The 15,087-nt window shown below is 30.0% G+C and overlaps 1 protein-coding gene across 2 annotated transcripts in view; it reads right to left on the reverse strand.

Moving 5' to 3' along the window:
- Window positions 1-15,087, reverse strand: part of LOC107446622 (transient receptor potential-gamma protein-like) — a 324,911-nt gene that overhangs the window by 135,506 nt on the left and 174,318 nt on the right. For both annotated transcript variants that reach the window (XM_016061317.3, XM_071187238.1), the window contains one exon: window positions 339-523. In XM_016061317.3, coding sequence (XP_015916803.1) covers window positions 339-457 — 119 coding nt within the window. In that variant the 5' untranslated portion in view covers window positions 458-523. The remainder of the gene's footprint in view (window positions 1-338; window positions 524-15,087) is intronic.

Here is a 15,087-nt window from a genome sequence, read left to right on the forward strand (position 1 = left end):
AATGTATTGTTAAATCTTACGAATAATCCTACATACTTTCACAAATAAATCTATTTAAACTTGACCAAAATATTCTTAATTACGAATTCAAGTCTTATAGAAATCATGACCAAATTTCGACCAAAGTTGAGTAAAGGAATAATATTTTTAATGAAAATAAAAATGTGATAGAGTTTAAAGTAATTTTTCAGCAGTATCTTTCTTTTTTTAATAAAAAAGCATTAGTGATATCAAAGAAAAATAATTGTGTTTTCATAAATATTTAAGTAAAAATTCCCTGAAATTCTCGAAAATTTTTATAAAGCTTGTGGATTTATTTCCTTATTTTTTTACTTTACCTTCTTGTAGATGCTAAATCTCCTCTTTCTACGGCAACAAGAAACCTTTTCTCCTCGAGAGTGAGGGAACCCTCTTTAGGGGGAGGGCGGTTGCTTGAAGAGTAAGCAGTTGGACTCATGATTTTTGGAAGCCCCTTTTAACCATCAAACAACCCACAACTTTCATATAATTCATTCTTGTGATTCTGAAAAGATAAAATAATATTATAGAGATATCATTTCTATGCAACAATTGTATGAATAAGATTACGATAAAGGTTACGATAAAGGTAAAATAGGTTAACGATAAAGGGCTTAATATAGTTCACACTGTGAAAACTGTGTTTAACTATCTCTTTGAATTTGATAGTGAACAAGCCAAAAAAGGAGCACTTTTTTGTTCAAATTAGCACTAAATGCAACTTTTGTATTCAATTAAAAGGGTGTAGTTAAAATTAAAACTCTTATATTGGGAAATGTTTACACCGAGCGGCACAATTTTGATATCGTTTATTTTATTTTACAACCGGCGTTGAACAACCAAACCGATTTTGAGTTTACAACTATCAACGTTCAACTCCATAGGCATGTAGTTTTGAACCCAACTCAGAACCCGTTTATTTCGATTACTAGAATTTCTGTTAAATTACATGAATGCATATTCATATTCAAACGCATGTAACTCGTGAATGAAAAATTGGAAAATACTTGTTTTTCTTTAAGTATTCCAGTATAGTGTCTTAATTTGAGATATTGCAATGTAATTCTATTGATTTTATAGGCAAGCAGCTGCTTCTTTATTGTGGTGTTCTTTGTTTAACACGACTTCGGCCGAGGTTTCATTCAATTTGCTACAAATCCGGTTCGATCTGCTTTTGCTCTAATCATGTTGAACACAGTAAAAACATTCTGGATCAAATTGCAGTAATAAGTACTCTTGAGTGCTGCATCCGTAAAATCAATTTCTACTTCAGTAATATTTATTTAACTAAAGTGATTCAGTGATTTTACTTTAAATATTACTGTAAAAATTAGAGATTATTTTTGCTTTATGAAATCTTATGGTAAAAATGGAATTCACATTAAAAATACTATCAGGGTACCAGTACTTTTTACCGAAATTTGATAAGGAATTTTTCACACTATAGGGATTAAGTTTCTGCTTTAATGCACAGGGAAAATTTCAGGAAAATATTACAGTATTGTAGTGTAATGACGTTTCTCTTAAATAAAACCAAAATTCTGGTTAATAAAACTAAAATATACAATATTTAAACCATTTATATGGTAATTTTTCCGTTCATATGGTAACGGTTTGCAGGAATTCTGTTTTTCAAAATTGTAGCTCATATTACCACACATTTTGCAAAAAAAATGCTAATTAGAAAAGTAAATTTAACAGGATATTTTTTCATGCCATGCTCATGATAAAATATATCATGATAAATTACCAAATATAATATCATGATAAATTACCAAATATAATATCATGATAAAATTACCAAATTGTACCACATTCATCTTAGTTGGAACCATATTTTATTGTTAATTTCACCAAAATCATAACTATAGCGTTTTGGTAAAAATGACCGAATTTTTTGTATTACCATTGAGCCCAAAACATGATAAATCTTACCATATTCTCATAGCTTTGGCCATACAGATTTTCTCAGTATATAATGTCCTTTATTATTTCAGAGATGAAAAAATTTATAATTTCGAAAAACCGTTTTACTTTACTCATTACAATTGGCTGTTTTACTTTACTTATTTTTTTTACTCTTTTTACTTTTACTTTACTTATTTTTTCCTGAAAAATTACTGAGTCTTTTCTGCATATTTTTCTTTAGTTTTACAGAAATTTTTCGCTTTTATATCTTTAGAATTTTGCATGAGACATCTGATAAATAATATCTGTATAATCTCATGTGAAAACTTTTTTACTTTCAATAAATAGTTTGATCATCAGGAACTGTTTCGGAAAAAAACATTTCAGAAATATTAAAAGAATTACGTTAAAAATTCCAATCCTTTCATTCCCAGGTTTCCAAATTCCCGGATTTCGCTTTAGATTTATTTGTTTCCTTCCTATCTTTCAACATAGTTTAATCTAGCTCAGGGAAAACTCTTGCAAAATTTTATATTTAAACTCAAAATGTGTATTAGTCTATGAAGAAAATTTTTTTTTTTATAAAACTAGAATTTGGATGAAAAACTAATTTCAATACTAAAAAATATCATAGATTTAGAATTTATCTAAAAATTTTTGATACAAAATGTTTCAAATTATATTAGGCACACCAATTTTTGACAACTGATAATACAACACTCATTTTTTCACAAGAAGTACTTTAAATTTATTCAAACAATTTTCTTAAACCGATTTATTTTAAATTTATTTAGTTTATAGGACAAAGACAACCAATATTGTAAACAAATTTAATATTAGTAGTAATATTACTAACAATTAAAAATTACTGTAAAGAATAAGAAGCTATCTTTAATAAAAATTAATGAACGGTCCCAAATAATATTCGTTGTGAATATATATTGTTATATCCTGAATGCATATTGTTATGATATTTATAATTGCAATTTTTGCTTAAATGACATTTTAAGTTAATATTTTTTTATTAAAAACTTTTAAACAACCAACTTTCTCAAATACTCAAACTCATGTTTTTTAGCAATATTTTAAATTTCGTCCTCAAGTCGAGGACTTTGAAAATCGGATAAATTATTTAATTAATTTTTTGTTTTCGAGCGTAAATGAGTTGAAACGAAAAAAATAAATCTATTTCTTATCATAAACATTTTTTAAAGATTTTCTTCTAATGGATTTGCATGATATTTTTCCATTTATTAAAAAACATTTAATTGATACTTCATAATAAAACTATGGTTGAAGTTAATGAATGAAAATTTAAACATTAAAATCAGGCTAAAATAGGCATACCATATTACTAATAATGTAACATTTAAAATTGCATTTAATCTTCTATTCTTCTTCTCAAAAAAGTAACCATTGCTTTTTTCTAAGTTACCATAATTGAGCAGAAATTAAATTCTATAAAGATTTTTTCCCCATAATTGTTAATAACATTCTCAGAAAAATTCAAAAACTATTTAAGACCTGATGCGTAGCTTTTTATTTGGAGTTTATTAAAATGAATAAAAAATATTAATATTGAAACGCAATATTTTCAGATCAGTTAGAGCTGCCAATTTTTAAAATTCAGATAAAATGTTTCATAAAATGTGCGTTAAGACTTTTTTGTATGAATAAACAGAATACAAAAATTCAAAACAATGGATGGAATTTAAAAAAAAAAAAAAAAAAACATGTGTTCTGGCCCTTTTAAAACTATCATTATAAACTATATATCTCTTAGCATCACATCCTAATAAGAAACGAATATTTGAAACATGTCTAATCGTAAAACATTCATCAGACAAATATTTGTAACACGTCAAGTCTAAAAATATTCATCAGACAAGTATTTATTACATATCAAAACTGAAAACATTCACCCGGCAAACATTTGTTACATATCTAATTTTATAACTTTCATCAGACAAATTTATTCTCAAGTTGTAAGGTTACTTTTGTCTAAGATTCTCAGCTACGGCAAGACTCGTATTAACAAAAAATAATTTGTACTTTTTAAAAACTATAAAAACTTGTTGCCTCATTTTAATCATTTTTTAAAATTAACCTTCTAATGAAAAGTGCAAAATAAGAAACGGAACTATTGAATAACTTTATATCTGGTTTTTTAAGTACTAACTTTCAATCTTAATTCTGAAAAATAATGAATTGAAATACTTTGTGCAGACAAGATTTTAAGTTACTAGACTAGACACACAAAATCGCATTTCATGAATCGTTTTCTTGAATATTAAGATATGTCACAATGTGGAAAGTTTGGTGAGAAGAGCGTTCCGGAGTTATAACTCATTAATTAAGCTTTATTGCTTGAACAATTTAATCGAACTTTTTTAAGACATTTTTATTTCCCTTTTTCAGAGATGCACTGCCTTGAGAAAAACATTTTACTAGGAGGCAGAAAATTAGATCAGAGTTTTAGGCTAAAAATGCTTCAAAAGCTTCATACAACTGGAATAAGGAAGCATTATGTATATATGTAAGTTTTGATTATTTATATGCATATATCAGTAAACAAAATCACTCTGAATAAAGTTTAATAATTTAAGAATAAAAATTTAAAATCCAAACTTGACAACCACTAATTTAATTTCCCTACAAAGCGGAGCAAGCTTTTATAACTCTGTTTATCCAGAGATAATTCCATTTAAAAGTATTTTTTATAATCATTTATTGTTTTTCTTATTTTTTATTTTTATTCTTATATTCAATAATAGAAGGAAAGTGTTTGAGGTACAAAACATACGAATTTTTACATTATTTTTAACTACTTAATTTTAAATGTCAAAATTCAAAATTTGAAAGGAATTGGTTGAATAGTTCTTAAGAAAAAAAAAATAAAAAAAATACGGTTTTCTTGAAATTATATTACTTAGAAACTATTCGGTTTATCTCGTTTAAATTTTTAATTTTGTCATTAGAAATTACTGAGATTAAAAGTAGGTAAATATCTATAGTTTAGAGCATAAATATTTTTAAATGTATTAAATTAAATGAATAATCATAAATGATAATTGTAAAACGAGTTATACAATAGTATGCAAAAAGATTGCAAACCACTTGAAAAGTTCAATAGAGGTGATGAAAATACGCAAACAATGAAACTAGGGAATAAATGTTGAAAAAGTGACTAAGCGGACTAAACTAATTGCAGCATATTTTCTTGGATTAAAAATCTATGCTAGTCGATATAAATTCCGAGAAAGTACGTTTTTGGGACTATTTTCTTAACTTAAAATATTATCTGCAATAATTAATTAGCATATTTATATTCAGTCTTTCAAACCATTAAGGTTGCATTTTTGTACGTGAAAATCATATCATTTGATCAAAAGTTATTAAGGTGTTCCTTTTTAATATTGCACACTGAGTGCAGGGTGATATTGCAGGGTGCCTATGCAGGGTGATATTGCATTTGATATAACTTGTTGGACATTTGATAAAGTATTTTGTTGTTTTCTTTTTTGTCTAATTTCATTTATTCGAAAAGGATTTACCAAGTTGAATTGTTAAAACAGCAGAGGTAATTTGAAATAATATTTGATGGCTTTTAGATATAATTTACAAAATACAGAACTACTTGAATGACTAGCACCAACTAATAATATTATTTACTACAACCCTATTGATCTTTTAGAAAGCTTCTATTCTATTGATTTTTTCTGTCACGTCTAGCAACAGAAAGTTTTTATATATTGGGAAATATGTTGAGATAAATGTTTTATTTCTATTGATATTTAGGAGGATTACTTTCTTCAATATATTTCATTGATTTAAAAAAATAAAAAATACCCAGTCAAACTTTTCATGCCAAACCTGAATTTTTATTTGTTATGAAACTATATGCGCATATTTTGCTGTTTCACCTTCCTAAAAAATATAAACTCTTTTCTGAAAATAAAAAAATCGAAAAAGATTTTCTTTGTTATTTAGGTGATGTTTAATGCAAGTTTGATGTTTGACAATAATTAATGTATATGTTTACTAATTTGCACCATAATCCTAAATTATGTCAATATAATTAATTTTTAACTGTGCAACTAATTATAAACATGATTATCTTAATAAACAAATGTCGCAATTGCAGTTAATTATTTTTTGAGAACTAGTTAAGCTTTCAAATTTTAAAGTTTTACCGTTAAAACTAAATATATTATCCACGCCAAAATTTTGAATATCCTAATGAAAGAAATCGTATAAAGGGGAAAAAAGATAAACTAAAGCTAGTATACTGATATATACAGGATGATCCAAAAGTCCTGATACCATTAAATATTCAGTGAAATTCACCTTGAGTCTAAAAGAAGAAAAAAAACATGGTTTTAATCCTTAAGAAAACTATCCAATATGATTTGACACACGATCTTACCCCCGAGCTGTGGACCGGACAATTTGAAAATTTATAAGATAATGTCCCACTTTTTATTGCAGTTTTGGATTCTCCAGAAAAAGTACCCCGATTAGATATTCATGTTTTTACATTTTGGTTCGCAAAAGGCGCTGTATGCGCAAAAGGAAAATAGTTTTTGGGTTTGGTGATTTGAGGTTGGCATGGTTGAAAAGCTTTATGAAAAAGGTCAAACATCTGTTTTTCTTCTTCTTTTACATGTATGTAGGAGGGGTAATTGACCATTCTCCTTGAAACCATCTACTTCCTCATTCAAAGGGGCCGCCGGAGAGTCCCGACTACCTTACTTCCTTTTTTTTTAACTTTAAAGCTATCCTCTTTCATTCTTTGTCCCGTAATTCTGAATGTAGGCATCTCCCAGCTAATTGATTTCTTTTCTTTATTAAATTTGTTTATTGTTAAGTTAATTATTGTCTTTTTTCCTCCAGTGCCCTACAAGTCACTATATGTATTTCCCAGAATATTTGCCCATACCGGGACTTTTGTAGCACCCTATATATACAAAATGCTAGAATAGCGATCACAAAGAATTAGCCCAGAAAAATTTATTTTGAATTGATTTATATTTAGGTAAATGTGTTTTATAGTTGTAAGGAAAAAGTTTTCAATTCGCTCAAATAGTTCCAGAGATATGGTAATATACGTAAAAAGCGAAATCAACATTAAGAAGACCAAAATTCCGACTTGCAAAGTAATTCTATTTTTCTCTCTTATAAGTCAAATTTGAGTACTTCTTCTTGAAGAATGGAGAATAGAATCTTTTGAAACATGGAATATTAGAAAGTTATACCGAAGTAATAGACTTCAAACTTTTAACTAAAAAGATTAGCAATTATCGCACATGGAATCCTTGAAGCAAGGTATTATTGTCCATAATCGTCACAAATATTAACACATTTTTCGGAACTGGTTTTCTTTTATGTAAGCTCATTGAGCACCTAGTGATTAATCTTATTGTAAAGTCATTAAGAGTTTAAGAAATACGGTCATGTTTCTTTTCCATATTAGATGTGTAATATATTTCTTTAACCAGAGCCTAGTAACAGCACATGCATTGACAAACAGCAAGCACAAACACGGAAGAACTTTTTTTATTAATTATGAATTTTTATATATTACATATAATATATATGAATATTATTTTTATGAATACATGCCCTAAAAATGATCTTAGGAGTATGATTGCAGAACGGCATATGACCATAAGAATATAAATTTACTCATCGAAGCCAGAAGAGAATTCTTTATACCTGACAAGCTGCTGAGACTACTCTCTTTCACACAATGTGGGGCAAAACGAGTTTAAAAGAAACTACTTATGAACAGTTTATTTATTATAAAATGTAACTTCTTAAATAACAAAATGAATTTATCAATTTGAAATCTTATAAGATTCAAATTATTGTTTCTAATTCATAAAATACATTTTTAACATACAAAGGAAAAGAAGACAAGGAGTATGCATAAATATTTACCATTCTGAAGATCCGAACGATTAAAGATAGATTTTCCAATTAATGTTATAACTAAATTTATAAAGTAATTTTAACTATTTTTGTCGTCTTTAATACATATTTTTCACCTAAAATTTTCAAAAATGTTTTTTTCTATTTCTGTCTCACTGAAACCTGTCCTCAAAGTCATACCCTACTCATCAGTTACTCCCTCAAAGTCATACCCTATTCATCAGTAACTCCCTCAAAGTCATACCCTACTCATCAGTAACTTCCTCTAAGTCATACCCTACTCATCAGTAACTCCCTTAAAGTCATACCCTATTCATCAGTAAGATATGATATTTGAAAGAGAAGATTTAGATTGAAGACTAACGGATCGTCTTCCAGTAGCAATTAGTTGTGATGAGTTCTTGCATGAAAAGACAAATGAGGCGTGTGGGAAACTTCATGCCCCTAATTTTAAAATGATATATACTGGAAGAAATGGGATACAGATCACCCTCAGGGTGACAAGACAATAAGAGTTTAGAGATTTATGGTAATATAGTACGTAGAAAGCCTTATTTTTCAATTTGCAATCGCTTTATTTTAATTGACATAACATTACTCAACTCGTGCTAATAGAGCTTTTCTAATGGCGGTATTTAATCGAAGGCAGAACAAAGAAGATAAAAAGGAAAAGTTCAGCTCTTCGAATACGTAACTATACTCTGTTGCAAGTTAAGAAAAAACAATTATCCCTATGGAAATAGCCTGTTTGCGTCTAAGTGCAAGCTAAATGGATGCCAAGCTTCAAGCGCGAACAAATATCAACAACTCTTGAAACGATGTAACACGGCCATCTTTTCGCTTATAAAAAATAGCACGAATTAAATTTCTGTCTGACAAATTTAATTTCAAAAAACGTTTCTATTGTGTTGAAACCATAATTATATAATTTAATAGCTAAATAAAACGCTGAGGATTACTTAAATCCCTTTTCTCAACTTGGTATAACGTGGGAAACTTCTCTAATCTTTGCCAGGAAAACTAATCCAGCAACATACTCATATAGCAGAACATCAAATATACTAAGATACGAAGCAAAGTGATGGTCAGGAGTGAATCGGATAACTCTAATGCATGGTTGTCCCGCCATTTTATTCTCTCTTTCTATCTCAGAATATGTTAGAGGATTTATTCAACATGAATGATATAAATGTATTATTAAAGATATATTTTAATTAATAGTACCGCACTCTTTATAAATAGTGCAAAACTGCAGAACACGCCAACAATAAATAAAAATAGAAATCTTTTCTTCTCCCTAACCCCAGGAATGGTTGGGAGAAGAAGAGGGTAGAAACCTGTTTCAAAAACTTCTGCTATAGTGAAGCTTTCAGGAGAACTTCTCCAAACTTCAGTCTTGTGTAGTGTTCTCCAAACTTCAGTCTTGTGTAAAAATTACTTCGAATAGGGGTGCGGGGTGATTAGTTTTATCTTGCTCTTTGCCTAAAGGCCTGTTTAGACGATCCAAGTTCTTGGACGAAAATTGATTAATATTGATGAAAACTTGTTTTGCTTTGAGCTTGGATCGTGTAAACGATCATCCAAGTACTTGGTCCAAGTTCTTGGACGATAGTAGAGCATGTTCTACTTTCCATCCAAGTTTTTTCTCCCTTAACCAATCAGCGTCTTAGGTTTTGTGACGTCAGCAAGCAGGCATCAGATTATGTCATTTTGTTGCCTGTTTTCATATATTTTAGTGCAAATAAATTGATCTGTTACGGTTTAATTGTGTTATTATGATTTTATCTAAATTTATTTAGTAATTTTAAACTTATATAAGTATTATTTTATAATGATTAATATGAACATTGCGCTGTGCACAAGTTCTTCTTCCGACCAATCAGTGACATTCTAGAACTTGGATAGTGTCGACGAATCATCCAATTTCTTGGACAGAGAAATTCCTCCAATTTCTCGGATTCAAGAACTTGGACCGTGTAAACAGGCCTTAAGTCAGTGTGATTAAACCAATCAACACCTTCATTCCTCCATTGCACCCCAATTAAAAATGTGCTCTTGCTTGTAACCATAGCAGCGTCACAGACTTTTAGTCTGGAGGAGTTCTGCTCAAAGTCGCACAATACGTGTCTTTAAATATTGTCTTTTCATATAGTTGCCTTTTTGTATCTATACATCTCGTCCCCTATCCCAGTAGATAATGGGAGAAGAGGGCGTTTCAAATATCTCTCTTATTGTACCCCAAGTGTTGCCTCAGAAAAACTGTTTACATTAGGTCTATGGAAGCTAGCCTTCTTCCCCTATGCATATTCATTGAGCCTAACACCACTAGGTTTTTTCTTGCAATAATTAAGAGTGATTAGTTATGGTTTTTAAGTACAAATCGTTAGTGTGGGAAACCGCATACCCCCAAATTTTCACATGGTTAATAACAAAACATGTGAGCAATAAAAACAAGTCTGAGGATGAAAGGACAGAGTTATTAATTTTAATTGCTTCATGGCAAGTTAGAATATGGAAAATCTTTTCTATCAATTTGTACTCGTGATACTTTATTTAAATGAAAGATAACTCTACTCGCGTCATTAGGACTTCTTTTTCCTGGTGTATAAAATAAAATAATCGGTACAAAGAAAGAAATGCTTTTGATTATTCCCAGAATTCTAAAATGAAAGGGTTCAGTCAATGCCTTTACCCAGCTTTACTAAAAGACAGGTAGAACCAGAAACTCTTCAAATTTCAGTTTTTTTAATGCGTCGTTATAAGATATCTTAATAAGTTACGAGAAATGATATTGTAAGGTCCGAAAATATCCAATTATCCAGAGACTCAAATTATCATTTTACAGCAAATTTAATAAGTTTATAATAATAAGATGTTGAGAAACTCGAAACATATTATCTTTCAGAAACCATCATACATGAGAAACCTTTCATAACGATGTCATCTATATATAGGTGAGAAACAAATGATTCAATTGGATTTAGTTTTAAAAAAATAGAAAGAAAGATGTTTGAAAGATTAAGGTAGATTTTCATCAGGTTAAAAGTATCTGAAAAAAAAAGGAATTGTATGTTGCAAAGACGCTGAAAAATAGGAACCTTGAGAGGTTTTGCCATTACATGAGAGTACTTTCGAATTAGGAGAATTACTTGTACTCCTCCCCCCTAAAAAACAGTAAAAAAAAAAACATTGAAAGTTTTTGATAAGTTATAAAGGCAAATAAAGTCAAAAGAATTAACAAATGCTTGTTTGGTAGTTATAATAAAAAAAACGCGAATTTTAAAAAAATAAGATATTTTTTAAAATATTCTTTTGGGCAATGTTAAAAAAATAATCACCAAGAAAATAATTATTCATCAAGTTGTTTCTTTTCCTAACTTTGAACTTTATAGTTTAATTAAAGTCAGTTGAATAAAAAAGAGTAAAATTATAGCTTCATAAAGGAGGTAGAAGAAAAATATCGAATACCATACAATTTAACAAATTAATTGTTAGTGATATTGCACTTGAAATATGAATAATTTGAAATTCATAGCTTAATTCTTTAATGAAGGTTTTTGTTATAATAACTACTGAACAACACATAACCTCGAAACACTAGAAAGTAAAGTGTAACATTAATCTTGATAATAGTTGAAAAATTGCAATACTTAATACATCTGAACTCTCTGAAAGTCGTTCTTAATATATATTTTTTAAATCCTTATGAAAAAATTAAGATAAAGAAACTCCCAAAGCAACATTTAAGCCAAGAAACCAATGAAAACGTTATCTCAATTTGAAAAATCTCAATTAAGGAAGGCGATTGTACGGAATATCAAATCCTGCTTGATTGCAGGTTGAAATTTTTGGATATTTATAGTAATTATCTTTCAACTCCTCTTTATTTCATACCGCAATCAAACCGATTTTAGTGTTTGTACTACCTAGAAAGGAATTTGAAACTTCATTGCTGATTACTGAAATTAATGTAAAAAGTGGAAATTAATGTAAAATGTAAAAACGGTTTGAGAAAGCAGGTAAAAACTACAGTGCGTTAAATAAAAAATTTTAATCTAATGATCGGAATTTCACATTCCAAGGATTCATTCTTAATGGTTCGACCTAAAATATGCTAATTAATTAGCGCAGACGATATTGTAAGTTACGAAATCAAATACTTTTTTGATGGATTCGGATTTCTGACCTCCCAAAGTATCAATTGTTTGATCGGGAAAGCAGTCTAAAGTTTCGGCCCTTAATGTTAATTTTACTTTTTGCGTATTTCACCATATCTAAAACAATTTATGCGAATTGAACACAATTGTAAAATTCACTTATCCAAAGATAATTCCGTGCAATAAAATAACTTTTAATAAATATTTATTACTTTTTATTATTTAATTTTATATTAGTCGAAAAAATTTTGAATAGCAAGATATGCAATTTTTTTACCGCATTTTTAGGAACATAATTTTGTATGGCAAATTACAAAACTTGAGAGAAATCGGTCAAATAGTTTCTAAGAAATTGAATTTTTGAAGCACAGTTTCTCTAAAATTCCTCAGAAACTATTTGAAATTGGTCAAATAGTTCCTGAGAAATCAAATTTTTGAAATACAACTTCTTTAAAATTCCTCAGAATATATTTGACCGATTTCAATCAAATTTTATTTTTTGCCATGTAAAATTATATTCTATAAAATGATGTAAAACGTTGACTACTTCACGATTCAAAATTTTTTCTCAAAAAGTTAAATAAAATAAGAAAAAATGATACATAATTACTAAAAATTATTTTTTTAGGGGAATTATCTTTGGATAAATAAATTTTATACTTTTGTGCAAAAGTTTTTCGCTTGAAAAGTTCTCGAGATACAGCAAAATGTAAAATTAAAGACTGCTTTTCATAGCAAACTATTTCCCAGATTGCGGCAATTCTGGGGGTCAGAAATCCATCGATAAAAGGTATTCAGAGAAACGTACGTGTTTGTATCTTAAAATATCGTGTGTACTAATTAATTAAAATATTTGAGGTCACCCCCTTTAGAATGATTCCTGGAACGCGAAGATCCAATTATTAGATCAAAAGTCACTCAGGATGGTCCATTTTTTTTATTTTGCGCAATGCATGGGGAAACATAGGATGGATATATGAGTAATCCATGGAATTCAGTACATTTTCATGGAGTAATTTATGGAAATGGAATAAATTATTTTTGTATTATATGAGGAGCTGTAAATCTTTATGATAACTAGATTCTGTTTTGTTTTCTTAAAAATTTCAAATCTGTTTAATCTGAATGGATTTTTCTGGATCATCTTAAAATAACTCTCTTATTTGTCAAGTAGTCGTGCGGTCAGATCATAACAGCCAATTTTCTGAACTGCAATTTGTCATATTTAAATGACGTCTTTATTTCTCGCTTAAATATTAATTTTTGAAATTTATTGCTCCTACTTTGTTTTTATTTCTATCATTTTTATAATTCTTTCTTAACGTAAATCTTTTTAACAACGCTGCTGAACTGACAATTGATTCAGTGTCAACTAATAAAATATTTCAAAAATATAACTTAACGACTCAAGCGCAATATTTTCCAGCCCTGAGTAAAAACGAGATTAAATTAATCCTACAGTCAATTTCTGCGAAGCTCTAGTTTCCTTGAAATAGTTACTAACCTGAGGTAACTAGGAAAGCATGTAATTCTTTTTCAATCACGCTGACCTATAGACAATTGATTGAAAACCCATATTAACTAATCTCAAAAATTCGCTAATAAAAGCACAATATTTTCCAGCCCTGAATAGAAATTTCTGAAAAGCTGAAGTTTTCTCGGAAAAACAGAAATCGCTGATAATTAAGGAATTCTTAAAGTTACTCCTTCTCAATTACGCTGTAGTACAGAGAAATGATAGAAATCACGTATTCAGTGCCAACTAATCCGAAATTTCAAAAATATAACTTTACAATTTATTGGATTTTGTTGAGAGCAAATCAGACTGAAAGTCACGTAGAACAAACTGAAAACTTAACTTTTATTTACATCAAAAAGAATATAAAAACAATAAGATGTTGCCAGCACAGGAAACTTAAACTATCTAACTAATCTCGAACTCAAACCTCAACATCCTTCCCACCCTGGTCGACCTCGAGGGGGATGACCAGAGCTACCGGACGGGTTATATTGTGACCATTAACTCTCAGCTCACAGGATCTTATTTTTCCATCTCGTTCTTCATGCAAGTTCACCACTCTAGCTTTCTTCCACATGTGACGTGGTCGGACATCTTCTTGTAGAAGTACAATATCGCCAATTCGGATGTTAATGATATTGTCCTGATTACGAACTTGATGAAATGACCGCAATTGAAGCAAATATTCCTTAGACCATTTTTTCCAAAAGCAGTCGAGTAAGTCCTGCTGCTGCTTGTAGAATTTTCTTAGCTTTGTGTTGTTATTTGGGCTGGATGGAATGGCCGTTAGTTTCCGTCCTGTCAAGAAATGGCTTGGTGTTAAGGCTGTGGAACTGTCATCTTCGTATATCAATGGTCGGCTGTTCAGAGCGGCTTCTATTCCAATGAGGGCCGTGGACAGACCTTCCTCGTCAAGAAGTGCTCGTCCGAGTACCTTTCGTAAACATCGCTTGACAACTCCGATTAGGCGTTCCCACCAGCCTCCCCACCAAGCCGCTCGTGGGGCGATAAATTTCCAAGTTATGCCATTTTGGGCATAATATTGCTGAGTTTTAGCTGATGACAGAACTTGCCATAGCAGAATCAAGTCCTTATTTGCTGCATGAAAAGTGGTAGCATTGTCGGTATAGATTGTGTGTGGGAGTCCTCTGCGGCCAACAAAACGTTGTAGTGCCAAAAGAAATTTGTCTGTGGTAAGATCCGACACAAGTTCGATGTGTAATGCACGTGTTGTTGCACAAGTAAATAGTGTTATGTAGGCTGTGTCTCTTGATTTCAAACATCGAATATTCACGGGTCCAGCAAAATCAATTCCTGTGGTAGTAAATGGAGCAGAAGGTACAACTCTTTCAGGAGGTAAAGGAGCTTCGATTTGTTTTCCGTATTTCGCTTTGGACAGCTTGCAAGGTAGGCATTTGTGAATAACTTGCTTTATAGCTTGACGTCCTCTTAAAATCCAGAAGGTTGAACGTAACTCGGACAGGATTATACGCACACCTAAGTGGTGAAGTCGTATGTGTGTATGCTGGATCAAAAGGTGGACAAAATAGTGTT

The sequence above is a fragment of the Parasteatoda tepidariorum genome, chromosome X1, assembly GCF_043381705.1.
Source record: "Parasteatoda tepidariorum isolate YZ-2023 chromosome X1, CAS_Ptep_4.0, whole genome shotgun sequence".
Classification (NCBI taxonomy): domain Eukaryota; kingdom Metazoa; phylum Arthropoda; class Arachnida; order Araneae; family Theridiidae; genus Parasteatoda; species Parasteatoda tepidariorum.